The sequence below is a fragment of the Haliotis cracherodii genome, unplaced genomic scaffold, assembly GCF_022045235.1.
Source record: "Haliotis cracherodii isolate W230 unplaced genomic scaffold, xgHalCrac1.p SCAF_18, whole genome shotgun sequence".
Taxonomy (NCBI): domain Eukaryota; kingdom Metazoa; phylum Mollusca; class Gastropoda; order Lepetellida; family Haliotidae; genus Haliotis; species Haliotis cracherodii.
This window is the reverse complement of record NW_027266273.1, coordinates 12,596,713-12,624,055: the sequence shown is the minus strand read 5'-3', so window position 1 is coordinate 12,624,055 and position 27,343 is coordinate 12,596,713. Positions and strand designations below refer to the sequence as shown.

The 27,343-nt window shown below is 39.3% G+C and overlaps 1 protein-coding gene across 5 annotated transcripts in view; it reads right to left on the bottom strand.

Annotated features, from left to right (window-relative positions):
- Positions 1–27,343, bottom strand: part of LOC139465778 (collagen alpha-1(I) chain-like) — a 108,875-nt gene that overhangs the window by 26,090 nt on the left and 55,442 nt on the right. For all 5 annotated transcript variants that reach the window (XM_071247676.1, XM_071247680.1, XM_071247678.1 and 2 more), the window contains 9 exons: positions 16,529–17,094; positions 8,671–8,736; positions 7,692–7,769; positions 6,688–6,838; positions 4,407–4,564; positions 3,440–3,637; positions 2,903–3,146; positions 2,302–2,408; positions 676–738 (listed from right to left, as the gene is read on the bottom strand). In XM_071247676.1, the coding sequence (XP_071103777.1) occupies positions 676–738; positions 2,302–2,408; positions 2,903–3,146; positions 3,440–3,637; positions 4,407–4,564; positions 6,688–6,838; positions 7,692–7,769; positions 8,671–8,736; positions 16,529–17,094 (1,631 nt within the window). The remainder of the gene's footprint in view (positions 1–675; positions 739–2,301; positions 2,409–2,902; positions 3,147–3,439; positions 3,638–4,406; positions 4,565–6,687; positions 6,839–7,691; positions 7,770–8,670; positions 8,737–16,528; positions 17,095–27,343) is intronic.

Here is a 27,343-nt window from a genome sequence, read left to right as displayed (position 1 = left end):
TCCCTTTAAAAATGCTGGATCCGCCCTTGTTAAGACATAGAAGAGGACAGGTATTCAAAGATGGATATATTTGGCACCATACACTATGATTAAGTGAATATTGCTACATCAGTAATGTATCTACGATTCTAAAATTGTTTAATATGTCACTCAAAAGATGTTAAGGACCACCAGACTCTTTCATATTACTAAAGTACTTTTTTAATAGTGTTGCTATTTTGATCAAAATGGGGATTTCTTCTCCCTCGTATTGGTTAGTGAAATACATGTCACCTCTATGTTACGAAACTGATTTTATACATTTACTGGGAAAGTTTTACTGACATTTGCTGCAGACTTGGGTCCAGATATCAGCCTCTGAGCATGTCTAGAAAATCCCTGCAGCTTTATCAAATCCTGTCAGGGACAATCAACAATCCAAGCCAAGGGTACTGGGGACCTATTAAGACCCAGATCCTGACAGGAGAGTCATTTATGAAAAACCTTAATGTACAGGACTTTATGAACAGAACATTCACATCTGACTCATACCACTACACGTTTCTCAATGAGGTCCAACCTGGTTCAAGTAACTCACGTTGAATGATTTTCAGGAAGCGTAACTATTAAGGGATTGGATTCTGGCAGTTATTAATATCAAGATCTGTTTTTTGTCTTGAATATGAACACACTTACTCGGTCTCCTTTGGGTCCTAGGGGGCCAGCCGGTCCTGGTTCACCTGGCTGTCCGGGAATACCCTGGAAAAATAAGGTATATAGTACTTAACACATGTAATGGAAGAACCCATTTTGAATTAACTCTATTTTTATTCGCCACTTAACCAAGTCGACTCAAACACATGCACTGCAGCTGTTCACTTCGGTGAATTGATTGCCAAAGATTAGTGATCTTCACATGCTTAGAGATCAATCATAGATCATATTAGGAAGAATAAAAGTGTCAAACTTGAAATTACAGAAATCTTCAACCCATAAAGTATACTACTAAAAAAATGTTAAGGACCACCCGATTCTTTCATATTACTATAGTTAATCTTTCATGGTATGGTATGACAGATAAACTATAGAATCAGGAAGTCAAAAACCTTTTTTAGTAGCACAGATCAACAAGCTTATCTGTCAGATAGGGCCTGACTTTCCTGAACTTCCTTCAGCACTAGTAAGGGATATGACAGTCAGCAACATTAGGCTAAAAAAATAAAAGAATTGGTTGGGGTTTTTTTTAATATATAGTGCAGGCGGGCTGTGTCCTTTATTTTTTTTTAATGTTTTTTTAGCGGGGGCAGGGGAGGCCTCCCTACATAAATGCATTCCTTTATGTGTAGAAAAAAAATGGAAATAAAAACAAAATGTGTGGCAAAGTTTATAATGATGTGGGCGGTGCCTGAGAACCAGGATTGTTATTTTTACAGCTTTGCAGCTGTCACAAAGTAGTGGCTGATACTGCAAGGATTATTGGTGCCTATTATATCCCTGATGCAAAGCAAATTTAATTTATTGTTAACTTCATTTACAACAGACAAATGATTAACATAGGTGACAGATCATTTAACACTGCATTGTACTATAACAAAGTTTCCAATCACCATGAGACATTTGTTGTTTAACACCACACTCAGCTATATTCCAGCTACATGACTGCAGTCTAAAAATAAATCAAATCTGGACCAGACAATCCAGTGATTGAGATCATAAGCATCGATCTACACAATGGGGATACAATGACATGCATCAACCCAAGTCAGTGAGCCTGACCACCCGATCACATTAGTCACCTCCTATGACAAGCATAGTGGTCTCTTACAAGAAGCACAGGTTGCTGAACACCAATTTGAGCATGAGGAAAGGTTGTGCAAGGTAATACAACAGTTCAACACACCAATATCAAAACTTCCAAGTATGGATCAAGACAACAAAATAACCCAAAAACATGTATGAAAATGGCGGGACAATAGCAACTTAAAAGTGAAAAAGATATATAAAAGAACAAGTGCCCAAGAAATTTAAAAAACAATATCAATTTGAAGTTACCTGTTCCATTCTGTGGCAAAATAGTACAAAATCACTATTAGGACATGTGGCCATGTGCAAACATAGAAATCATCAAATATCCGTGTACGAATATTCATATATTCTGTAACATAATGATATTGAATCCATTAAAAGTATATATCCGTCTGAAGTTGTAAATACATGTTCAGATATCTTGTCATTATGTGTTTTAAATTATCATCATATATCATAACCCCATTAGAATGTTTATTTTACAATGTGAGAGTTGAACAAAGGGAGTTAACTCACAGGCATGCCTGGTGTTCCGATAGCCCCTGGGACTCCATCTCGTCCTGGTCGACCGGGTTGTCCTGGGACTCCTGTGCCATTGCCTGTGCCAAATGCTCCTGGTTTACCTGGGTAAGTAGGACAGCATGGTGACCAGTGAAACACAGTGAGTATCAAACACTGGGGTTTGAAACCACAACCAATGGAACCCATCAGTTGAATTGTTTGATAGTCATTACTTAGAAGTTGACGGATGACCAGATAAGGATCTTTACCAAAACGTCGTCTTTACAGTAATTAAAGAAGTTGTTATCCATAAACTGTGTCTACTTTGGAACCTATCAGCTGCTGCCAGAAATAAAAATATTGACCTGGCATTACTAGTGATTTGTGAGTTTCAATTGTTTTTTTCAAATTTATCTCCTTCAGTTTGTTGGGAATTCTTTCTACCAAATAACATTGCTTTGGACCATAAATCCTAAAAGGTTTGATAAAGATGCAAGAATACCTTCACAGACACAAATTGATATACAAAATTGAGAGTTCTGATAATTAATGTTTCAGGTGCTGTGTTTCCAAATTGTGTTCACTGGTAGTGGTGCATGTCATGAATGATTCAAACCTGGTAATCCTGGCACGCCTTGCACACCCTGAAGTCCCATTAAGCCCTGTAATCCCTGCAGACCCCTGGGGCCCATCGGTCCAACAGGTCCTGGGGGACCAGGTGGACCTGGCAAGCCGTCAATGTCTCCAGATCCAGTGCCATCAACATCGATCATGTTGACACCTCCAAGTCCAGGATGTCCGGGTGGACCTGGGGGTCCAGGCAGACCAGGAAGGCCTCGATCTCCTGTCACACTCTGGCCCTGCAACATGTGTGTGGGTAAGAGGTGAACTAGAGTGGCTATCACAAGAACGGTGCCTTACTCATAACACATGGCGTGGGGAGGTAATCCAGACCATAATGCTTTCAAAAGGTATAGTCCTTATAATAATATATTCATCAACAGTTGAAAAATTACTTTTGGAGTGTTTGATGTGAAAAAAAAATGTTATATGCTACAAAATTGCAATTATTAAGGCTACGTTATTTGGGGGGGGTTGCTGCATTTGTATACAACTGATAATAATGACATATATTTCCTCCACAGCTACTTACACTGGGCCCCATCGGGCCCCTCAGTCCAGGGGTACCAGGTGTTCCAGGTTCACCATTGCCTGGCTCTCCTTTTTGTCCTTTCTGGCCAAGGTCACCTTTGTCTCCACGCTCCAGTTCTGGGATGACGTCAATGGACCCGGGAATGCCAGGAGGTCCAGGTGGGCCTGGTGGGCCCTGCATGGCAATACCGGGCAGGCCCTAGCGGGAGAAAAGGAGCCAATAAACATAGTGGTAAAGCTGCTGGGCAACTTCCCTACAGCCATATCACAGTGGCCTGTTATACAACTTCACCAAGAGTAATATTTGTATGACAAAGACAATATTGATGACAAGATCATGTGACAAGTAAATATGAGGAAAGTCACAGGATTTGACCAAACCATTTTGGGTCAGTTTTCATCTGTTTAAGCAGTATTGAAATTTATTGTTTCGTCACGTGATGTGAATCAACCAAACTCATGCAAAATTTCTTTTTGTAACAGATTTTACTCCCTAAAACAGACTCTTGTATAAAGTGAACAACATTAACCTGGTCAACAGCTCGGTGTCCAATTGGATTCTCAGCTGTGTGGGTTGGTTGCTTTTTTGTTTAACGCCGCACTCAGCAATATTCCAGCTATATGATGGCAGTCTGTAAATAATCGAGTCTGGACCAGACAATCCAGTGATTAATATCATGAGCATTGATCCACGCAATTGGGATCGATGACATGCATCAACCAAGTCAGTGAGCCTGACCACCCGATCCCGTTAGTCGCCTCTTACGACAAGCAGTCACCTTTTATGGCAAGCATGTGTTGCTGAAGACCTATTCCACCCCGGAATCTTCACGGGTCTCAGCTGTCTGGGGAGTATGCAACATAAGCAGTATGTCCAAAAGGGTTTTCATTCACATTACCATCTCATCCTACTTGGTACCTGCCTGTGTAGACACTACATGTTTCATCTCATCTATAAAAAAAATTACCCGAGATCCCAGGTCTCCCTTTTCTCCTCTTGGGCCAGCTTCACCCCTTGCACCAGGTAGTCCTGGCTCACCAATGCCTTGATCGCCCTTCTGTCCTTTCTGCCCAGGAAATCCAGGCTCCCCAATCTGTCCAGGAGTGCCACGATCACCCTTGTCACCTGGTCAAGACAAATGCAGAGATGCACTTGAAAAACATCAGGTATTTTTCTTTGAGAGATATTTGTGTGATTGTTTATAGTTTCATACCAAATTCTAGCAATATTCTAGCTGTATGACTGTATGATAATCTGAAGTCTGGACCAGAGAATTCATTGATCGACATTAAGAGCAACGATCCACGCTATCAGGGTAGGGTGACACGCAATCAACCAGTTAGAGTGAGTGAGTTAGGTTTAACAACGCTTTTAACAGTATTCCAGTTATATCGCGTGTCAGCTTAATGTGGGAGGAAAGCCCCAAGTCATGCAGGTCTCAGACGTTTACCACTTTGGTGAAACCCACGAGAACGGGTATCGTGCTGACAAGCCTAGAAACATAATCGGGGCGAACCGGGATTCAAACCCACAATCATAGGTTTCTGGCGTGCCCAACGGACGTAACTCTCCACAGTGAATCGCGGCGCCTTAGACGACTGGGCCACCCGTGCCCCCCAACCAGTCAGAGACAATGACCACCGATGCATTAAGTCACATATGTGGGTGGAGAAAATACACAAATCTCCACGGGGCCTTCAAAGATGCAAGGACTTCTGGAAGTCAGCATGATTGCAGTATTAAGACAACTCAATAGAAGAGGTGACCCTAATCCAGCTATTTTCAAAGCATTCATTAACAAATCTGCCCCATGAAAATTCGGGTTAGAATTTATCTTCAGCAAGCCATGCTGGTCGTAAAAGGCCACTGACAGGACCAGGTGGTCAGGCCCACTTACTTGGTTGATATACATGTCATCATATCCCAACTGTGTAGATCGATGCTCATGATGTCAATCACTGGATTTTGGGTCCAGACTCAATTTTTTCCAAACCTCCATCATCATGATCATAGAGGTGGAATATTGCTGAATGCAGCATTAAATGTAAATTCGTTGTCGACCATCAACCTGGGAAGGGGCCTCCCTATAGACACAAGCACACAAATTCCTATTGCTGCATGACCATAAAATCAGATGCGCAGAAAGCAGAGCGCATGTCAAGGGAAGTAACTGTGTACTATACTGGATCACATTGTTCATAAGTACAGTGATCCCTCGCTATTGGGCTCTTCGATAAAGCGCTACCTCGGTTACTACGCGTGGTATCGCATGGCTCCCAAAATTTACTTTTAATACTGAGAGTTTTACACAGCCGTGATTGTATTGTTGTTCGTTGTTCATTTGCACATAACGCTTCTCATTGCATAATCAACCGTTTATCGCTGAATGGAGTTCTAATAATCTGTTTGAAAACATCCGCGGCAAGTCCCGGAAATACGATTGTTCTACTAGTTAACTTTTCACACTATTCATCCTTCGATCTTAGAAGCGCATGCATGCAATAAAAGAGAACCACAAGCGAAGTTTATTTTCTTAATTAGTGGGCAATCCAATTTGAGGCGACACTGTCAACTCACATGTAGTTGCTGTCACAACACGCCGGTCATTCCTTTTGATTCGGATCAAGTAACCGTATCAAACCAATTAATCTGGCTTGAATGTGTATCTATATTTGCATGAATGTGTATGAATGCGCATAGTGCTGGTCAAAACTCTCGTTTTCCGTATTTTAAGCAACATGACAAATCAATGCCACTGAAACACTCTGTACCTGTGTAATGAATTGTGATTGGCTCTTCACTCATAGCGTCTGTTACTACCATTATCGATCGATATTTTCATGTAAGTAGACTACATTCACATTGAATGTGACAGTTAAGGCTTGTAAATAATAACAAACGGCGAAAACATAATGGAGATAGATTTTTACACTATGAACAGTAAACAACTTGTATCATTGCAATGTGCGAGACAAAGCGAAGATTGTGAGATTGGCCGAGCGCGCTCCCCCACCTCGGCCTCGGTTAAATGACTTATCGTCTATAACACCCACCAATTATTTGGACCCCATTGGTTGCGTTGTAGTGAGGGACCACTGTATTAGGATTTTTGGATTTTTTTAAAATTGAAATAACTGTGTGGCAGACTTTATGATGATGCGGGCAGTGCCTGAGAACCAAGACTCTTATTTTTTTCAGCCTTATTTAATAAAAAACAAAGTCAGATAGATTGACATCTCTGTACTCACCTCTAACCCCTGTGAGTCCTTTCAAGTCTGGTGGGGGTGGTGTTATCATGGGTGGAGGCCCTGGGGGCCCTGCTTCTCCCTTCACTCCAGGAATGCCTGGCTCACCCTTCTGGCCCTTATCACCTGGCTTAGTCTCATCAGGTCGGGAGGGCTGAAACAAGAGGTAGGAGTTTAGAGTGAGTGATTGACAGTGAGTGAGTGAGTATGGTTTAACGCCACTTTTAGCAATATTCCAGCAATATCACGACGGAGGACACCAGAAATGGGCTTCACACATTGTACCCATGTCAGGAATAGAACCTGGGTCTTCGGCGTGACGAGCCAACACTTTAACCACTAGGCTATCCGACCGCCCAGGAGTTTAGAGCATATCACTGAAGTCTGTTAAGCCTGATATGTTAATATGTATTTATGAATATTTTGTATGAGAATACATAATGGTAGGAAAAAAATATGCATACTGGACAAAAACTAAACGCAAAATAAAAAAAATTAAATTATTTTTTGGCGACGCCAGTGTGCAAAAACATGGATCTGAGTAACCGACTCCTGAAGTAGTCTGACTGGACCGAGGCCAAGAGTATTATTTGTATGATAAAGACAACATTGATCACATGATCATGTAGTGACTGAATATGAGGGGTCACATGATTTGACCAAACCATTTTCTATCATTAAGCCCGCACTGAAATTTATATATTGTTTCGTCATGTGATATGGATTAACCAAAGAAATTCAAAGAAGCCTAGTATAGGTATAACATTAAGGCGTGCGTTCTTAAATTCTTAGAAACAAGTCATGAAAACTTCAATTTTTGCAGCAGACTTAATCATTGCACTGAAATTGATCTACAGTATTTAACAATCAGCTGATTGCAACGCCTTGCTTTGGAGGGTTATCAAGTGGTTTATATGTTAAATGCATATTGATAGAATGTTCAGATTTTATATCCCAGTGGATAACTAGTGTTGATATCTGTATCCTTGTGGGAGATCACAACTCACTATTGGGCTAGGTGTTCCAGTTTCGATGTCAATGTCGCCCTTTGTCTCATCAGAGCCTGATCCAGAGCCACTAAAATCCTGAAATATAACCCAAACAAACATATATCTTGATGTCCATGAACTTAATTGTCACAAGAGGGATCTGCTAGAGATGGTCATGGGGAATTATTATTTCATTGGTTCAGAGAGTGAGTATGGTTTAATGCCGCTCTTAGCAATATTCCAGCAATATCATGACAGGGGACACCTTAAATGGGCTTCACACATTGTACCCATGTCGGGACTCGAACCCGGGTCTTTGGCGTGACGAGCGAACACTTTAACCACTAGGCTACCCGACCGCCCCTTCAGTGGTTCAAAAGACACAAGAGATGAACATCTGTACAACATAAACAAAACATACTACACATGTATAGATAAGATAAAAATGTGCTAACAACAACAGTTTGTTTGTTGATTAATGCCGCACTCAGCAGTATTCAAGCTATATGACAACAGTCTGTAATTTATCATGTCTGGACCAGACAATCCAGTGATTGACATTATGAGCATCAATCCACACATTGGGATACAATGACAAGCATCAATCAAGTCAGTGAGCCTGACCATCTGATGGGGTAAGTTGCCTCTTACGACAAGCAAAGTAGTCGCCTTTTACGGCAATTATGGGTTGCTGAAGACCAATTCTAACCCAGATCATCACAGGTGGGCAACAACACTGAATATTTGAAGGTAGGTGGGTTGTTTTCTTGTTTTATGCCACACAGAGAAATATTCAAGTTATAAGATGGTGGTCTGTAGATAATCGACTCACTGAGTCTGACCACCTGATCCATTTAGCTGTCTCTTACAACAAACATAGGTTGCTGGGGACCTATATTCTCAACCACAATCCCCATGGGTGTCAGATAGGTAGATGAATAGAGGAGACAATTGTCATGGCGACTGATCTACAGGATGGTAAATAGGGCATACTCACAAAATTGCATTCGTCATCTTCAGCCTCTGCTGGGTTTCCATATATTTTAACATCTTGTAAGGCTCCCTGAAATAGAAGAGAAAACATCAGGGCAAGTTCCATAGCAGAGATAGAAACTAACAGTTTTAATCCACTAGTCCTAATAATGATACATATAGCAAAACCCTTAAAAATGGCAAATTTCTACTCCTTATGATACCTTAACTACTGGGCAGTTTGGCAATGCCTATAGGATTAGTGCCTATTTCTGAGGCTGAATAGCATACCATTTGTTGATAGATCATGGTTTATTGTAGTAGGCGATAGAGAAAGAGAAAGAGTTTCAAGAGAAACTAAATTAAAAGCCATATTGTTCTGTTGTAAGTTCCAAGCGAACTACACTATCAGCAACATATACTGCCTCAAAAGAAGTTGATGGTCACCGATTATTTCACATGCCACGTGACAGATAAACTCTAGCAATATGAAATAAGCGTGTAATCCTTCACTTCTTTTGAGAAGTTGAAATGGGTCTTTTCCAGATCAACCGTGTCTACCAAGCAGAAGGCAACAAAAGGTGACTGAAGCACCTGTAAAATACCCACATAACCAATGCGTCCCACACATGGCAGCAATGCTTGATAAAGATGTCACCTATGATTTATGTACATGGCAGTTGTTACCCCACTAGTAGAATAGTTTATTCCACCTGTATGTCTGTCATAAACAACCATATCACCTGAGTTTGAAAAAATCTGTTCATGCTCATGTTGCATTTTGTTTGTAGATCATGAGGTGATTGAAGCACCTGTAAAATACCCACATAACCAATGCATCCCACACATGGCAGCAATGCTTGATAAAGATGTCACCTATGATTTATGTACATGGCAGTTGTTACCCCACTAGTAGAATAGTTTATTCCACCTGTATGTCTGTCATAAACAACCATATCATCTGAGTTTGAAAAAATCTGTTCTTGCTCATGTTGCATTTTGTTTGTAGATCATGAGAGTGAGTGAGTGAGTGAGTGAGTGAGTGAGTGAGTGAGTGAGTATTCTTTTACGCTTTAACCACTAGGCTATCCGACCGCCCTAGGAGTTTAGAGCATATCACTGAAGTCTGTTAAACCTGATATGTTAATATGTATTTATGAATATTTTGTATGAGAATACATAATGGTAGGAAAAACATATGCATACTGGACAAAAAATAAATCTTCGGCGTGATAAGCAAACACCTTAACCACAAGGCTACCCGACCACCCCCATGTGATAATGTAGTAGATGCACACAAATCTTCAGGGGTAAACATGTAAAGCTGCTGACTGGCTGACTTAACTATTGGCCTTAATCCTTCCATGAACATAAGTACTACTGAATCAATTGTAATATGAGAGGTGAAAATCGTTTTTTAAAATGTCAACTTATGGTAATCTTAAATCATTCATATTTCATACCCATAATGATCACTGGAGGCAAAAAATAACAGTAATAAGAACTGCACAAGATGACAAGTTGAAGATTATTTTCTCTTTGGAGCATGTCCACTTGTCAGATGGCAAGGATTAAATTACCATCTCCTTATCCTAGATTAACTGTGGACTGTTACGACAAGTAAGGGTCCACAAGTGTATAGATCAACAGACTATGGTTAACTAAACAATGGCACATTGTAGTACTTGACTGACTTTGTATTTTTCAAACCATAGAAGTCAAGGAGACAGTATCTTCTTACGAACAGGAAGCACAAGTAGGTAGCCCTGGGTATCCAGGAAATACACTATAATATGACACCCCATTATTATCATGAATAAACAAGTTTGGACTCTAATCAAGTGGGAGAATGTTTGGGTCATGCATCATGTTTTTCAGAATAATATCGAAAAGAGATTTACAATTTTCCAAAAGCCAGAGAGATGGTGAGTGAGTGAGTATGGTTTTACGCCACTTTTAGAAATATTCCAGCAATATCACAGCGGGGGACACCAGACATGGTCTTCACACATTGTACCCATGTGCTTTCAAGAGTAATGAGAATAGTGTTACCAGAGTTTGACATGATATTAGGATTGCATCCACATCACATTAGTTCAAAGATTGATACAATAAAAATGATACCTGTCTGTTGTAATTACAGCAGTCTAATGCTGTTGTTAAAGTCATTCATATCCAAGATGTCAAAATTTTAAGAACAAACTAGTACTAAAGCAACGACTTGAACTTGATAGTGAGTTAACATTTTATGTTGCATCAGCAAATTTTCAAAATGGGGTCAAACATGTGGCCAAGCAAGTGTGAAAACAGGGCATATGGTACCAAGGATATATTACTACGTATATCATAGTTTCTACTTCCTACCTGTCAATGAATGAGATCCAGATGCCTCATAACGGTTAACTGACCATGTGATAACATGACACATGGCGGTCAAGCATGTGGCTCAAGTACTGACCGTTGAATATTTGGTATATCGCATATACATCTTGTCAGAGAGATCAAACAAAGACCAAATAGCGACCACCAGTGTCAATGAATACCAGATATATCACATGTAAGCCAAGTTCTGGCATGTAAAATGCCTTGTTGACATAACAAACACTGATGTCAAATATGTTATATATCATATATCCAATCATACGCCACATTGGCCACTGACCATACCAATTATTGTACACCTGATATATCATACGTCCATGGTGGAGTATGGAGCATCACCCAATTGGCTACTGACCACTCCAAGTATTGAATATCTTGTATATCACATGTCTGTAGACAAGTATGTGTATCTCCTACTGAGTGCTGACAGATGCATGTCAAACACTTCACTAACAGGTGTGGTACACACAGCATGCAGTAGGATGAGAGGTGTAAGAAAGGCTTCCTCTTCAACATACAGGATGACCATCAATGCATACATCCTGTGCAAGGAGGGATTCCTGAACACTAATTCTTATCATAGTATCTTGAGTCTGTTTGGCTATGAAAAGAATATCCAAAATATGTCAATGCTGGAATGCTTTTTGTACAAGAACTGGTTCTTTACTCAGTAACCCTTTGAGGTTGATGGTATTGTACATATCACAAAAGAACTGTCTTGTGCAACTTGCATGCCATTGATGACGGCTGATAAGTGTGTCACTAGCAATTTTGTTTTTTAAGTTAATGAATGATTACTACCTACAAATGAGATACAAACTTTTGGATCAGAAGTGATGGCTTTAGGAATATAGACCATTTTTGTTACTTAAGCAGTCATAAATTGTTGTAACAGATATTATTGAAGGGCAATATTATTAACCATACACTTCAGTTGAAATATGAATATTGTCAACTTTCAAAGGTTTATATTTAGGGACAACTTTTGGGGCTCTTTTCACTATTGTGATTGTATTGTGATAGTAGTAAACAACTTTTAAGACTTGATATTTTATCATTTATTGTAATAGAAATGAATAATGTATTGGCCATTTTCCTCCCTGTCGCAAATCAAACCAAAGGGAAGTAACTCTATTATGAAGTTGCCGTGATTCATGCTAACCAGCACACAGGTTGGTATGAAATTTAGATAATTATTGTCATAACAATAACCAGTTGCAACTATTGAAACTATCGATTGTTTTTCATACTATCTAAAACAATTGCAATGCATCCACAGTTCAATATATTGTAACACTCCCAATTATGATTTTGCTCAAACACTTTTCATGTGTATGCAGAAAAAATAAAATCCAAAAACTAAACCAAATGCAAATTAAACTGACGAGAAAACATGCTTACTCGGCATTGTTCTTTGAGATTTTGAATAAGTCCTGACTAAAGAAAGGAGATCTGTTGCATCTGCAAGTTGTACTTGAATACCACTTCTATGAACAAGAACACATGCTGGAAAGTAATACATCCTACTAATAGAGACAGACATTTATACCTAGTCAGACTGCTTTCAACCAGTAAAAGGTGTTCAAAGTAGGAAAGGCAATCATACCTCTGTCTGAAGCCAGTTGTCACATCAAAGCAGAAGAAATCAAGACACACAAAAAACAATTTACCGGAAGGCGAGTGCACAACTCAACAGACAAGTCAAGTCTGACCGCTATGGACATAAAGAAAGTCAGGAATCCTAAAAGTATTTCATTGGGTGGCCTGACTGTCTACACTGCCAGACGTTATCAATCGTATCACCTGACCATGTTCATTGGCTTGATGTTACAGAAAACTGTAGACATGGAACATGGTACCTTGTCTCTAACAAACTGCCTGCACATCAATCAGGATGTCTGAATGTAGCTTACTGATCACCTCAAACACCACTTTGGATTAGTTTCCAAGTATTGCTAGGGCATGTATGGCACAACAAATTAACAATCTCATTAAAAATCTCACTATCACTAACCAAAGATCTGAGGACATCCCATTACGGGTCACGTCAGGTACAATCAATATTATTGTGCCCTCGGGTATATGTTTTTGTGCATCCATTCTCTACATTGTGTTTCTGGAGGCACATTTGCGCGTCGCATAAAACCCTGCATATGTAGGTCTGTTAACATCATGGTGCATTCATTATTGGCACCATTGTCTCGAACAGATAAGTTGATGTACTTCTGATGTGACTTCATTGACTTGCCACTTTGTGGCACCTCATCTTCAGCATCCCAGCTATTCTTGTTTTGCTTTCTGTCTCCTATCCTTAATTAACAGTAATCTGATGCAATCTTACAAACATTGCCGAATCTGCGCAAACAAATTATTTCAGCACTTTTTGCCCGATGTAATCACCTTCGGAGTATTACCTTGAGCACTTGCCAGTTTCCACAGTAACCATGAAAACAAGATAAAACAGCTTGCTCTTAAATGTAAACTTTTTACAACCATTTTTACATTTTGAGTAAAGCTGATGGGAATTATGATATTCATATTATATTTTTATATTTTTAATTAAAAGATACCCAGTTGGGTTTAAGGAGCTGTTAATCATTGTTGATACTTTTTACCCCCTTTTCAATGGGTAGTTTCAGGCAGCTCAATGTACACACTGCAACACCTCAACATTTTGAAAACCAAATCTTGACACAAATACTAATCACAATATAATGAGTAGCCTTCTTTGGCCATTTGTCTCTGCCCTGACAAAAAAATGAATCTTTTACATGTTCTTTCTTTAAAAATGTATAACAGTAAGCACAAAACAATCTCATGGAATTATGCACGTCGAAACTCTACATTCCACATAAACAAGTAATCTTACAGCATGTTCAGCTCAGCTATATTGTTCATCTCTGTATTAGGAATGCTTTTTGGTCATTTTTATCCTATGAAAACAGGTCAACAACTGCGTAAACATGACCAAATTGTTTCTACATCTCTAAACTGTTATGGTAATTGGACGTCTCCTGCCACAGGTATTGGCCATGTGTGGTGTGGTATTCTAGGACTTGCAGACCTATATCTACATGATTGTTACCACAAATCTTTCTATTTCTGTTGTTTGATAATCAGAACATGGTGCTCTTGTCTCGTCTGATAAACTGAGTTTGCCCTTTACGGAGAATGGCCGATATCAGATATGAAAGTAACATATTGGAGCCTTCTGGTCCTAGTTGTGTACTGTCCAGTGATGCTTACAGTCCTTTTGAGTAGATAGACCTGCTACAAAAAAACATTACAGTCTTGACCACATGTTCTCCCAGTTATCTAGACCCTCTAGATATTCGCCCCACTCAAAAATAAGTGTAACTTACCAGACTGGAATTTTCTAAAATCCAAATCTAATATCAGGACCAGCAAACATAAAGGTCTGACAGCTTTGCTACATCACTGCTAATAATTTTAGTTCCCAATTTGCCTGACAAGGAAACTTTGTTTGACACTGTATCAGAGGTGAGGTGAAATGGGGTTTAACGTCCCATCCATGATTATTGCACTGGCGTGCGTGCGTGCGTGTGTGCGTGCGTGCATGCGTGTCTGTGTGTGTGTGCGTGTGTGCGTGCGTCTGTGCCTGCTTGTAGTGACTAGTTTAACATGAATACCCCACTCAGACACAGTATACTGGCTCTGAGCTGACCAGTCCTTGTTTTAGCCCCTTAATGCCAAATGCCATGTAGGGTAACAACAAGTACCATCCTTTAACGTCTTTTGGTATGACACAGCATGGTATCGAACCCTGGACCTTCCGCTCTCCGGGCATATGCCCTATCCACTAGACCACAGAGGCGGTCAGTTGTATCAGAGATAGGGATAGAACTAGGATTTCAGTGTGAAGTGATTCAGAAAGAAATGTATTATATGGGCAAGTTCGGTTAACGTCCCAGAATTATTGTCATACACAGTTAGTTGAAGAGAAAGGTCTGAAGTAACATGTTCCTTACAGTGGTGAAATTCATAAGTACAGGTCTGGTGTTGACAAAAGACTATAATCAGGGGTAATGTAGGATTCATACCCAAGACCTGTGGAACCTTGCATCGCTAATCCCTCCCTTCCCTTTCAAAGACACAGAAAGTTGCAGCTCTTGACATCACAAGTTCCTGTTTCCCAAGCAATATTACCCAAGACATCAACTGTCACTACTGATTAAAGTATTGAACATCTTACTGAGAATAGATTACTAAGGATGACTGCCCCCCAAACAGCTTGAGATGACATGACCTATCCTGGAAATGAAATCTTCTCGACTGCACCGACTGTGTATATTTGTCCATGATCCAATCACCTATACAGCAGCAACCTTCCCAAAGCAAACATCACGAAGAAGTCTAGGACCATGGTTTGTTTATATGTGCAACACTACCACACGATTTTGAAAAAAATTGTCAATAAACTCAGGAAATAAGAATAAATAAATACCATAATAAACTGTCCTCCAACACGAAAATAACATCGCAAAGAACAAAACAATGTGCCTAATGTCATATTTTTAAAACTTGATACTTTTTTTATGGTTACCTTCTTTTTATCCGAAAAGCCTATTATAGCAAACAAACTTAGCAAATATATAAATACATGTGTTTTTATAAACAATTCATCATGTTCAGCAGGCTGGTGGAGGCATGAATCATGTCCTATCACACTTGGTAGAAAGGTCAGGACAATTTGTTACAGTATTTTGAATTTCCCACCCTTCCGCCACTCTGACAAGGCTTTCCAAGTAGGCAATAACTCTATGCTATTATCAATATGGGGACAATATGTAACATATCTACTGGTTGATATCATAGGTTAGAGGTCGTCCGCACGCATTCCTATACCAACTATTATCATATGAGGAGGATGTGAGAAACAGTCCGTATACCATGGCGCCTGCCTGCTGGTGCACATTGGTGCCAAGCTAAAACCACAGTATGTCGGTCGATGAACTACCAAGGGGGTTGATATGTCAAGTACCTGTTTTACTTCACATGTATACAGATTTTTTACCCAGAATTACCTGTGTATAAATAGTAGTAAGACTCAATTCTACATGTGACTCTCCATTCCTTCACATTGTAAAAACATGCTGCTCAGCTGCTAAGGACAGCATGTGTGCTACATTAAATTGTCCTTTTTGTGCCCTGGCTGTCAATTCTGGAATTAACCGAGTATGTGTGGAAAACATCGAAAGACATGAATGCACCATGCAGACATTCAGACAGGCATATGTGTGTAACTGTGCGTTTTTGAGTAACAAGTAAGATACCATGCATGTACATCTATTGTAACTTCTTTGAGCAGCACTGTATTAAGTAACTGATATGTAAGTCGAACTGGGTGCCATTGTACAAAACAACCTTAGCACTACGACTGTCGTAAGTCTGTGTTAGAGTATTGGAGTTAAAATCATCTTAGAGTGACTGGGTATGGTTTAACGCTGCTCAGTACCCTACAATGCCACATTTGTACTTACCTCAAACTTTGACTTGAAGTTTGGTCCAGCTTGGGCTATGAAAACACTTGATCCTGGTTCAAAATCCAATTCTCCACTTTTCCGATTATAGGAAACCTGATCAGATTCTTTGCAATTAAGATAGAGAGTTATTGTATCCTCTTCAACGCGCAGGGCAATTTTTGTCCACTTATTTACCGTGGAATCCACAGTGAAGGAAGCAATCACACTAGATATCTCTGCAAACTTGGCATCTGGTGTGTAGTATAAAGTAATGACTTGCTTTGTGGGCTCCTGAGGTGAGTCTGTTATACTGACTCCAAACTGAATAACTGTTTGGTAGGTATTCACCACTGCAAATATGAAACCACCACTTTGTGTGTAGGGCTTCAATGTCATTACTACAGCAAAATCCCTATACAAGGGTTTTCGGAAATATATCTGCGCCGGTTGGCGTATTAATGCTTCTTTACTAAGAGTAAATGTTGGGTATCCATCGATTCCTGTATCGTAGCCAATTCCTGGCCTCCCATCTGATGGTACTCCTATTGCACCAAGAAGGTCGATCTCTGAAGACGCCTCAGCATCTGAAAGAAAGACATGGACTGTAAGTACTAAGTAATTCAGAAACAGAAACATTTGTAGAAGCATGCTTATTGCTACCTTAACTTATACTGAACAAAAAGGTTATGGCTCATAATATTTTATTGAACACACAAATTCATAAAAATATCCCCCAAAATACTCAGGATGGTCATTAACACTTTTTGTTCAGCATATATATGTTCAGCAAAAAATGTCCAGCATCTATCAATATCTATCTATCTTACTCAACAAAAAATTATAGGGATCATTTTTATGAAATTGTCAATGTCATAAGGTAGTATCTTGAGTGTCACTCCCCTGAAAAAGAACTATCTGTCATACACACTGGATATACAAATAGTTTCTGCCCATGAGTATACAGGGTTTCTTCCAACATATCACAAAAGGGTACTTTTCAGGAGAAGACAAAGACCACAGTATCAGCAAGTCTGACACAGAACTAAACTAGTGAATGGTCTTCATTAGTCATTGACTTCAGCTGTCTGATCCATTCAAACATGAGAGTTATAGACATGGGTAAACTAAACAATGATTTCAGTGCTTTGACAATTAGTTTTTGCTCACATTGGAGTAACCATACTCATAGCGATAGGATTGCCTTGTGAAAAAGCCTATGAGTGAGATGTACAAGAACCGCTTTTAATAATGTTCCAGCAATACCAAAGGCACACCAAGATTCTCATCTTTCCTGGGAAATCAGATCGAACCAAGAAATAAAATAGAATGGAGTTATAAATCTCAATCTAATCTATTTATTCAAAGTCAACTACAGATACCAGTCTGTGAGTGAGTGAGTAACAAAAACTGGTTTATTATGATGTAGACCAGCCAGAGTGACAAATGAATACAAGGCCAGGTCACTAGTACAAGAGATCAAAGAGTGAGTTAGTGAGTTGGGTTAAACGTCGCTTTTAACAGTATTCCAGTTATATCACAGCGTGTCAGCTTAATGTGGGAGGAAAGCCCAAAGTGATGCAGGTCTCAGACGTTTACCACTTCGGTGAAATCCAGGAGTACAGGTATGGTGCAGACAAACCTAGAAACATAATCGGGGCGAGCCGGGACTCGAACCCACAATCATAGGTTTCTGGCGTGCCCAAGGGACACAACTCTGCACAGCGAATCGCGACGCCTTAGACGACTGGGCCACTCGTGCCCCCTCTGCAGATACCATATGTGTCGACATATCCATCAGATTCTTGTGTAACTATAACCCTGCTTTACACTAGATAATTGCCACTTTGAGAGAGGCATGTAAGTAGGGCAATGTCAGCATGTCTGTTCACAGGAGTGTGGCCCCAGACATCTCCTACATCATATCAACCTGGGCAACCTGTTTATTCCCTACTTGAGCAGACTGTCTCCTTAATGTTGGGTCCTCATTACAACTACATGCATCAATGTCGTCTCATAAAGAAACATGGGTAATAAATCATCATATACAACCCAAGAATGAAATTCAATATTAACTTCTTGGCTTCATCATCAATAAAACCATCCGTATATATAGATATGCACTTATATTTTACCCCTGGGTTTGACAATTATACAAGCACACTACAAAAGTGCCAATAAATATTATAAGGACAAGTAGTTTTAACATCGAGGTGGTCTGATTGCCTGACAGAATATATACAATGTCACTGTCCTTATCTTTTTTACCTTCACAGCTTCAAGCTTCAAGAAAATGAAAGAGCAGACATTGCCAGAATATTACAGACAGATGTAAAAAATAAGTGATGAAGACACATGTGAGAAAAAATGATTTGCAATTTTCTGTTGAATGAACAATATGTCTGTGATGTAATTTCTGACACCAACCAGTCTTTATAAGAAAAGAAAGAATATTTCAATCAACTGCAACAAGAAAGGTAGACAAATTTGTCAATCACAACTTGGCGCTCAATTTAATGTAGCATTAAGGTTCCATCCAACAACAAAGAAACTAGGTTGTGAAATTATACATTTAAGCCGTCTTTTTCCCAAACTGCCACTTATGGAAGGCCATTCCTTCAGTTCCTTTTCCCAAACTGTTTGTAAACCGGCCTTTGCCACCCACTTATCAGGGACAGTACTTGATGCTCTAGCACTTTAAATGCCTGTGTTGAATAACCACACTCCAGGCTGCTGCCTGACATTAGAAGCGTATAAACCATCAAAAACACTTTAAAAGTCGCTCTGAAATAACCAAGCCATTATAACACTGCCTCGTGACTCAACAAGCTTACTCAACATGGAGTCATAGGGTCATCTGCGCAATATATCTGTGACTACCAGTGTGCTCAAACTGTGAAATCTATGCTAATATGATAATATGATCTTCCTCCAAGCCAGAGCTTGTCGCACAATTCTCCATCTTAACTGTCAGCACACCAGAACCACATGCAGCTTTTTCAGTATATATAGATGGTGTAAAGAACAGGTGAAGTGAAGTGCCTTGTTAACAGCTGTGACAAATGCTGTCCCATCTCAGTAAGTATAACTTGTAAAATATGAACAACCCTTATGGCGGAGCTGCAGATACAGGACTTGCTTACACATCTGCAAACACCTGGTGTCATTGCTGTGACTTTAATAAAGGTTCATGAGCGCTCGATCTTGAAAGTCACTTCCATTTTGTTTGAATTGGTTACTTCTCTTGTAACACAGAAATGACGATAGAACTTGTGTAAAGTTGTATTGATGACTTTAACAATTTTAAATGTGTAAGACTGTTGTTTAGTGCCAAAGTCAGCATATTACAGAAAAGTTATTGTTAGACAACCCTCTAAATTCAAGCCTTCACAAACCCTGAATAATCTCTTGAGGAATAATATTTCAATTGCGCCTTTCTCGTTGAGCCATCTTGTATCCTAATTAACATAATTCATACCTCGCAAAGCCTCACACTTGTCTGAACCTGAAAAGGCACTTCAAATCTGTTTGATGCATAGCACACTTAATTAGCGTTCTGCACATGATAGGTAAGTTCTGTAACACTCTTGTTAACCTGATGCCTCTCTCAGTATCAGAAGGCTCTTTATGACCTTTGAAGAACTTACCCATGCATCCACTGGTGTTCAATTTAGACTTGTTAACATGTGGGCTCAAGGCTGTTGACTTCTCATATGTGGGCGTTCTATGGGTCATCAATGACGAAGAAACCATACTAGTAGTAAATTTATTGCATGACTTGAAGTTTTCCATTCAGTATTAAGTAGAAACAAACATATTTTCATGTATTTGTGTACTGTCTGTATAATGAGTGACTTGTCTGAGAATCAGCAAAAGAATGTGTGTGTGTGTATTTGTCATTTAACACGGCACTCAGCAATATTCCAGCTATGTGATGACAGCCTGTAATAAGAGTCTAGATCGATATTACGACTGACAATCCACACCTTCAGCGTACATTGACACGCCTCAACCAAGTTAGGGAGCCTGACCACCCGATCCATAAGTCACCTCTTACAACCATCATCGGTTGCTCAGGACAATTTCTAACCCAGAGTCTCCAAAGGTACTTAATTAAGTTGCCTCTTTTGACCACATTCTACTATGTGTCACCATGGAGCAGCGAGAGACTGTGTGTAACCATCAGTAGCCTAAATGTGTGTAGCTTGGTACAGACTAATAGTGGCCTTCCTTTTCTGCACTCATGCTTCTATAACCATAAAAATTAGGTGCCCTATCCATTGTTTCCAACACAAGGAAAATAAGGGATTGAATAGATAATGAAAATACAAATAAGTTACATTAAGAAACCATTCTTGAGATAGTGACAAGAGTCTATCTATTCCATGACCTTCCACTTTTTCAAGCCCAATATGACTTACTCATCTTGTCCTTGCATCAATTTTTATGCAATCTTGTCAAAATAAGGAAATACCATAGGACCTTATCTAATCTATGAGCTAAATCACATCAAAACATAAAAAAAATAAAAATAGCTTTAACCTGTATGGTGGTAAAAGCATAATGAATATCTTTAACCTGTATGGTGGTAAAAGCATAATGAATTAGACTACGTCAACATCACCATAAAAAATAACCTTCTTAAAATGTGTTTCAGCACAACAATGCATACAAACATATTTGTAAATATGATTGGATGAAATCATCAAATAGTTTCCTGACAAATTGTGTCACACCTTTAGAAAAAATATACCAAGTGATAAATTACAATAGTAAATTAGATTTTAACTCTCTGTTAAAATATCAGGATATATTTTACTCCATTTGTGATTTGCAAGCCCATATATGTTATCCCAGACTGTATAAACCATGTTCAAGTGTAGATATTTCAATATATCAATGTCACTTCCAGCACTACTCTATATATGCCGGCAACTTTATTCAGGACAATCAAAGAACTTGATTATATCTGCTCTAACTGTAAGCTGACATGCTTGTATTTGCACAACCGTCAAAGCAAACATCAGCAAACACACATGAAATTAAACTATTGTTGCCCATTTCTGTTTGAACAAATTTTTTGTCTCCTTAAGAAATATTAAGCAAATAAGCCTATGATAAGGCCAATGCTGTACAAGTACTGGCATTGGTGTTGAAATGGTTATGCCTCCTATATCAGAAAGGCAGTCGAGCATTAAACACTCGGAATGTCGGGCTTTGTTGTCCATAGTGGAGGACCTTGTCAAAAACTTGCATTAATTAAAAGCCGTGTCTGACATACTCACCCACAGTGTCCCATCCATGAATATCTTAACACTTATGAAAAGATGGCAGCCATCTTGAATATTTATGTACAAAGACAAATTCTCTGCTTCAAGAGCTGGTTAAGTAATATTATGAAACCTGGGCATTAAAATGCTGAAGGGGCTAAAATGAGGCAAATATTGAGACATACAGCACTGTGTCTACAGCAACAACACAGACCTAGGATAACTGATGGCACCAGACATTTGTATTCTGTGTACTGATCATGAAGTGGCATGCCCATTCAAATGTAAATGAAGTGTTTTAACTGGGTATAATGAAATGGATACAGGGCAAATTCCTCTCTCATTTTGCTGAATAAGCATGCTAAAAGTTGTTAAACTGCTTGAGAAAACTGATTCGTCATACAGACATATTTTATTGTGAGTAAACTGAATTTGTACACCATTTTGTTTAGTAGATCTAACTTAACAGGAGTATCTGCAGATATAAATCTTATCATTACCACTTTCTCAATTTGCTGAATAAGCATCCGAAGAATTGTTTAATACCTAAAAGAAGTCTGTCATATGTGCAGTTTTATTTTATTATGGGCACAATATTTTTTACATATTTATGATCTAACAGAGTTACACCCCCTGACCACTTTATTTTGGAACTAACAGAGTTATTCACCCTAACCATCACGTTACCATTACACTGCATGCACCTTCCATTTCATCAAAACGACAATGCATCAGCAATAATTTAAACTTAACCAAACACATCAAATTCCCATATATTTAATACCAAACATCTATGCGACGAAACAACATCAGATGGGAGTGGTAAGTTTAACACATATGATCATAAAGATGTCTAAAGCCCTTTTAAAGTAATAAGCATGTTCAAGGTCAGTGAGTACACAAACTACCATTGCGAACATGGCTAATCCATGTCAAACAGAAGTGTGACATTTCTTGGCCTCCTGAATCTCTAACACAAGCTTGGGTGTTTCAGGACCAACAGTATTCCCATGTGTCCTGCACAAGGGAAGGTTTGGACAAAATGGTTTTTAATAACATGGAAAAGCTTCTGTACGTTTCTACCCGATCAAATATCAGCCCAGTAGTGCTTTCTAAGCGGTTAATGTTATCCACATATTGACTATATTACATTCTTCATCAGCTTGTGGCCAAGAAAAATGCATATATGGACCATGTGGAAGAAGTTTCACATTTCTTACTGCTTTTATCAGAAGGAATTAGCTGGCGGTGTTCGGTTTCATACACCAGACATAACATGGCTGCCTATGGCCTACTCCTCAATTACCTCGGATATCATAGCCATGTTACAATTTGTTACAGGAAGACAGGGTGCTTAATTATAAAGCTATCAAAGCTGCATGTTTACATTATATGCATATAAGGTTCTTGAAAACAACCTACAGGGATCATTTTAGGTTAAGATTTGTGGTCTAATCATGTAACAAAAACTGGTTTATTATGATGTAGACCAGCCAGAGTGACAAATGAATACAAGGCCAGCTCACTAGTACAAGATATCAAAGAGTGAGTTAGTGAGTTGGGTTAAACGTCGCTTTTAACAGTATTCCAGTTGTATCACAGCATGTCAGCTTAATGTGGGAGGAAAGCCCAAAGTCATGCAGGTCTCAGACGTTTACCACTTCGGTGAAACCCACGAGCACGGGTATGGTGCAGACAAACCTAGAAACATAATCCGGGCGAACCGGGATTCGAACCCACAATCATAGGTTTCTGGCATGCCCAAGAGACGCAACTCTGCACAGCGTATCGCGCCTTAGACGACTGGGCCATAATGACCAGTGCTACCCTCAAGGCACAAATTCCGCTTTCACAACTTAATGGTACTGTCACATCCTGAGGAATGAGTACAATAGATTTATTATCCAAAGTCAAATTGTCTTTACATAAATGTAATGCTTGTAACACCAGAAAACTGCTTTGACAAAACAGCTCCATGGTCTGGTTGGTAGAAGAAAAAGGACCCAAATACAGCAGAAATATGCAACACAAGACATTTTGTTTGTTATTCTTAGCATCATTTAAGTCAAAATGTGTTCAGACATTGTACCTTTTGTTTACCATGTCTGCAACTAGCATGATGATAAAGAAGGGAAGATGTGAATGATCTCCCCTGATCGAGTACCCGTCAGCCCTCAAAAGATACATTAACTAAACAGCAACTGCAGGTCTTAAAGACCTTTGTCTGCACAAGTCCTGATCAGTTTCCAGATGGGCAGAGCGCCACCCACACTCAAGGACCCGAAGTTGTGGACTTAAAGTTCACTTCTAATGAAACTTCAAAAAGTGAAAAATTCACACAGCAGTGAAATGTCAATGTTCTCTCACAATCTTAAGCTTAAAACTAAACATAAGAAACCTTAAAATAAGACGGACACCATGTAGAAGGTGTCTAAGAGGTGTCTGAATGAGAGGGTTGGCACAATTTCAGCCTACAAATAGGAACTAGTAGCCCAGAAAATGACAGTGAGCGTAAACACCAGACAGGTGAGTGTCCTCATAAGCCTTTCCAGCAGCACTTAGTAGTTATGCTTCAAGTATGTACATCAAGGATCACATGCCAACAAGCTGATTATCCAAGTGAATGTGATTACAGTCAACACTACTACCCTACAAGTGTCCACACACCCTCATAGCAAGAACAAACAAGGGTAGGTATGACCGTTTAGCACCCTTTACCTTTGGCCATCCTACATAACAGGGCACCTGCTTGACTGGGTGATGAATACATTGTGCTGCTCAGGTAAGTAGGGACGGTTTTGTTGCCCAGGGATAGATGATGGTTTAAGATATGTTGAAATCTTACCCTGAATGTTAAGTGATAAATTATTTAACACTTGAGATATGCGTATGAAACTGTTGAACCTTGAGTCGGCTGTTAAGTTTCGGATCTTCATGTTTTGGTGTACATACAGCGATACAAGACAAACCAATACCCTGCAATGACTATACGTATAGTTCTCATGATATGCCAAACTATTTTTTTTAAACAAAATTTGTGGAACCTGTTGAATCATCTACCATATTTGATGTAATAAGCACTCAGGGGGCCTATTAAAACAACAAGCTAAATTTGTTTTCAGAGTTCGAGCGGAAGTGAATAAACTTTGTTCAAACATGGATGAAACTGAACCATTTTCCACAAAATTTACAAGACAATTATATGCCCTTTCTTTGCTGCTGTTTTCTGTAAATACGCAGGAAAATATGGGCTGTAAGGGGCACTTATAAAGATCACTTACAGATTGGTCTACAAAATGGTCAGAGGGTGATTATTGGAGCAGGTCACTTAATACGGCAAATAAGGTAACTCTACACTTACAAAATAGATATCCCAAGGTTAACAGCACAAACAAGAAAGTTTTGGTGTATATATATTCTTCTTGAATGTTTTGTTTGTTTGTTTTTATGCCTCACTCAGCAATATTCAAGCTATATGACAGCATTCTGTTAATAATCGAGTCTGGTCCAGACAATCCAGTGATCAATATCATGAGCATCAATCCATCCAACAGGGATACGATGACATGCATCGACTATGTCGGCGTGCCTGACCACCAGATATTACGACAAGCACAATTGCCACTTATGACAAGCATGAGACGCTGAAGACCTATTCTAACCCAGATCTTCACGGGTCCCTTCTTGAAAGACCTAGTACATAACAAATGTTTTCAAACAGTGCCAATCTTCCTATCTTAAAGACATTACACTACACCCTTTAACCACGATCTAGATTATGTTTGAGTTATGCTCAATTATACATGTCATTTCCTTGTAAAACGTGAAGCGATTATGTAAAAATAAGACACCCTTCAGATTGTATGTGGTCAGAGGATCTGTTTGAAGGGGAAGAAGATCCTCGGATCCCAGTAAGCAGCAGGGTGCAAGCCCGCCTCCTGGCAAACACATAACATCAAATTTCAACAATGTATTTTCTCACAAAACAATTTCACCATTACATCTCATCAACCTCCTGTGAGCAGCTTGCAATGGAATGTCTCGGGGGAGGGGGGGACATTAACTTATCGGCCAATCTCGGGCATCCTTTACCTCTTCCCATGAAATCTAACATTTCTGAAACTGAAAACTCTCACTGCACAATGATTTCATTCACTGAACTGTTGTCCATGATCAGTTATCACGATGTTACTTAGAATAGGAAGATAACTGTGTTTAATCTGAATGGCTTTCTGTCATATTACATACAAGAAAACTTTAAGGATGCCCTTTTATCAAAATGAGGGTTCTTAATTCTTCAAGCAGTCCGTTACAGAAACAATTTTATACAACAACACTTCAAATTGGGCTTTGGACTTCAAGATTAAACTTTGAAACAATAATCACATTAATAAAAGAGTTTTACTTATCGGCTAATACATTAGAAGAACAGGTATTGTTGTTTTTTTAATGAAATCTACGTGAAATCCTGATATAATACATGCAATTTATAGCATGTCTGGAGTACCATTATTTGTGTCTTTATAAATTTTTATATATTTTCTAAATTCCATATTCCTTATGAAGATAACAGCCAAAGTAGAAGTGTTCTTGAAAACAGGTCTGATATTCTCCTTCCATATCCTGCACTTGGTATTCTTAATATCCACATTATTACTCCTATCATCAGCTATGGACAAGTGAGTGAGTGAGTGAGCTGGGTTTTAACGCCGCTTTTAACAGTATTCCAGTTATATCATGGTGTGTCAGCTTTATGTGGGAGGAAAGCCCGAAGTGATGCAGGTCTCCGACGTTTACCACTTCGGTGAAACCCACGAGAACGGGTATGATGCTGACAAACCTAGAAACATAATCGGGGCAAACTGGCATTCGAACCCACAATCATAGCTTTCTGGAGTGCCCAAGGGACTTAACTCTGTACAGCAAGGCCACTGGGCCACCCGTGCCCCCGCTATGGACAAGTAGTTGCACACTCTGAAAACAATCAAGCTCTTCTTACCTAGTATAGTGACCATGCTCACTGACATGCAATCGGCCCAGGCATTGCCATCCTTGGGCAGCATGGAAACAATTCAAACTCTCAGGTTTTAAGAGGGTACATAAATCTTTTACTGTAAGTGAATTTTAGGCGCATGAATGTTTTGATAAACCCAGCACACCACAACCTGATTCCATTCTCCATTGTTTCTGGATGCTTATGGGTGTCCCCCTCGTCTCGATGACACAACAAGTGGTGGAAGACAGATTTTCATATATATTTCAGGCCAATGCATTTCAGACTTGCCATGCCTTGCTGCGAATAAACAGCTGAGGTAAAATGTCCTCACGTTGAAGATTGTTACTTACATAGTGACGTGCATGCCTGCTTGTAATCGTCCAGACTTTTGACTCTTTTATAATGCTAGCCCATGCCTCAGTTAAAATTGATACTGATTTCGTTTATCCCCTTTCTTCTGAGTACCAGGTTGGGTAACAAACAAGTACCATCTCTCAATGACTTTTTGTATGACTCATTCAAGGGATCGAACCAACTGATACCAATTGATTTAAACCTCACTTTGATTGG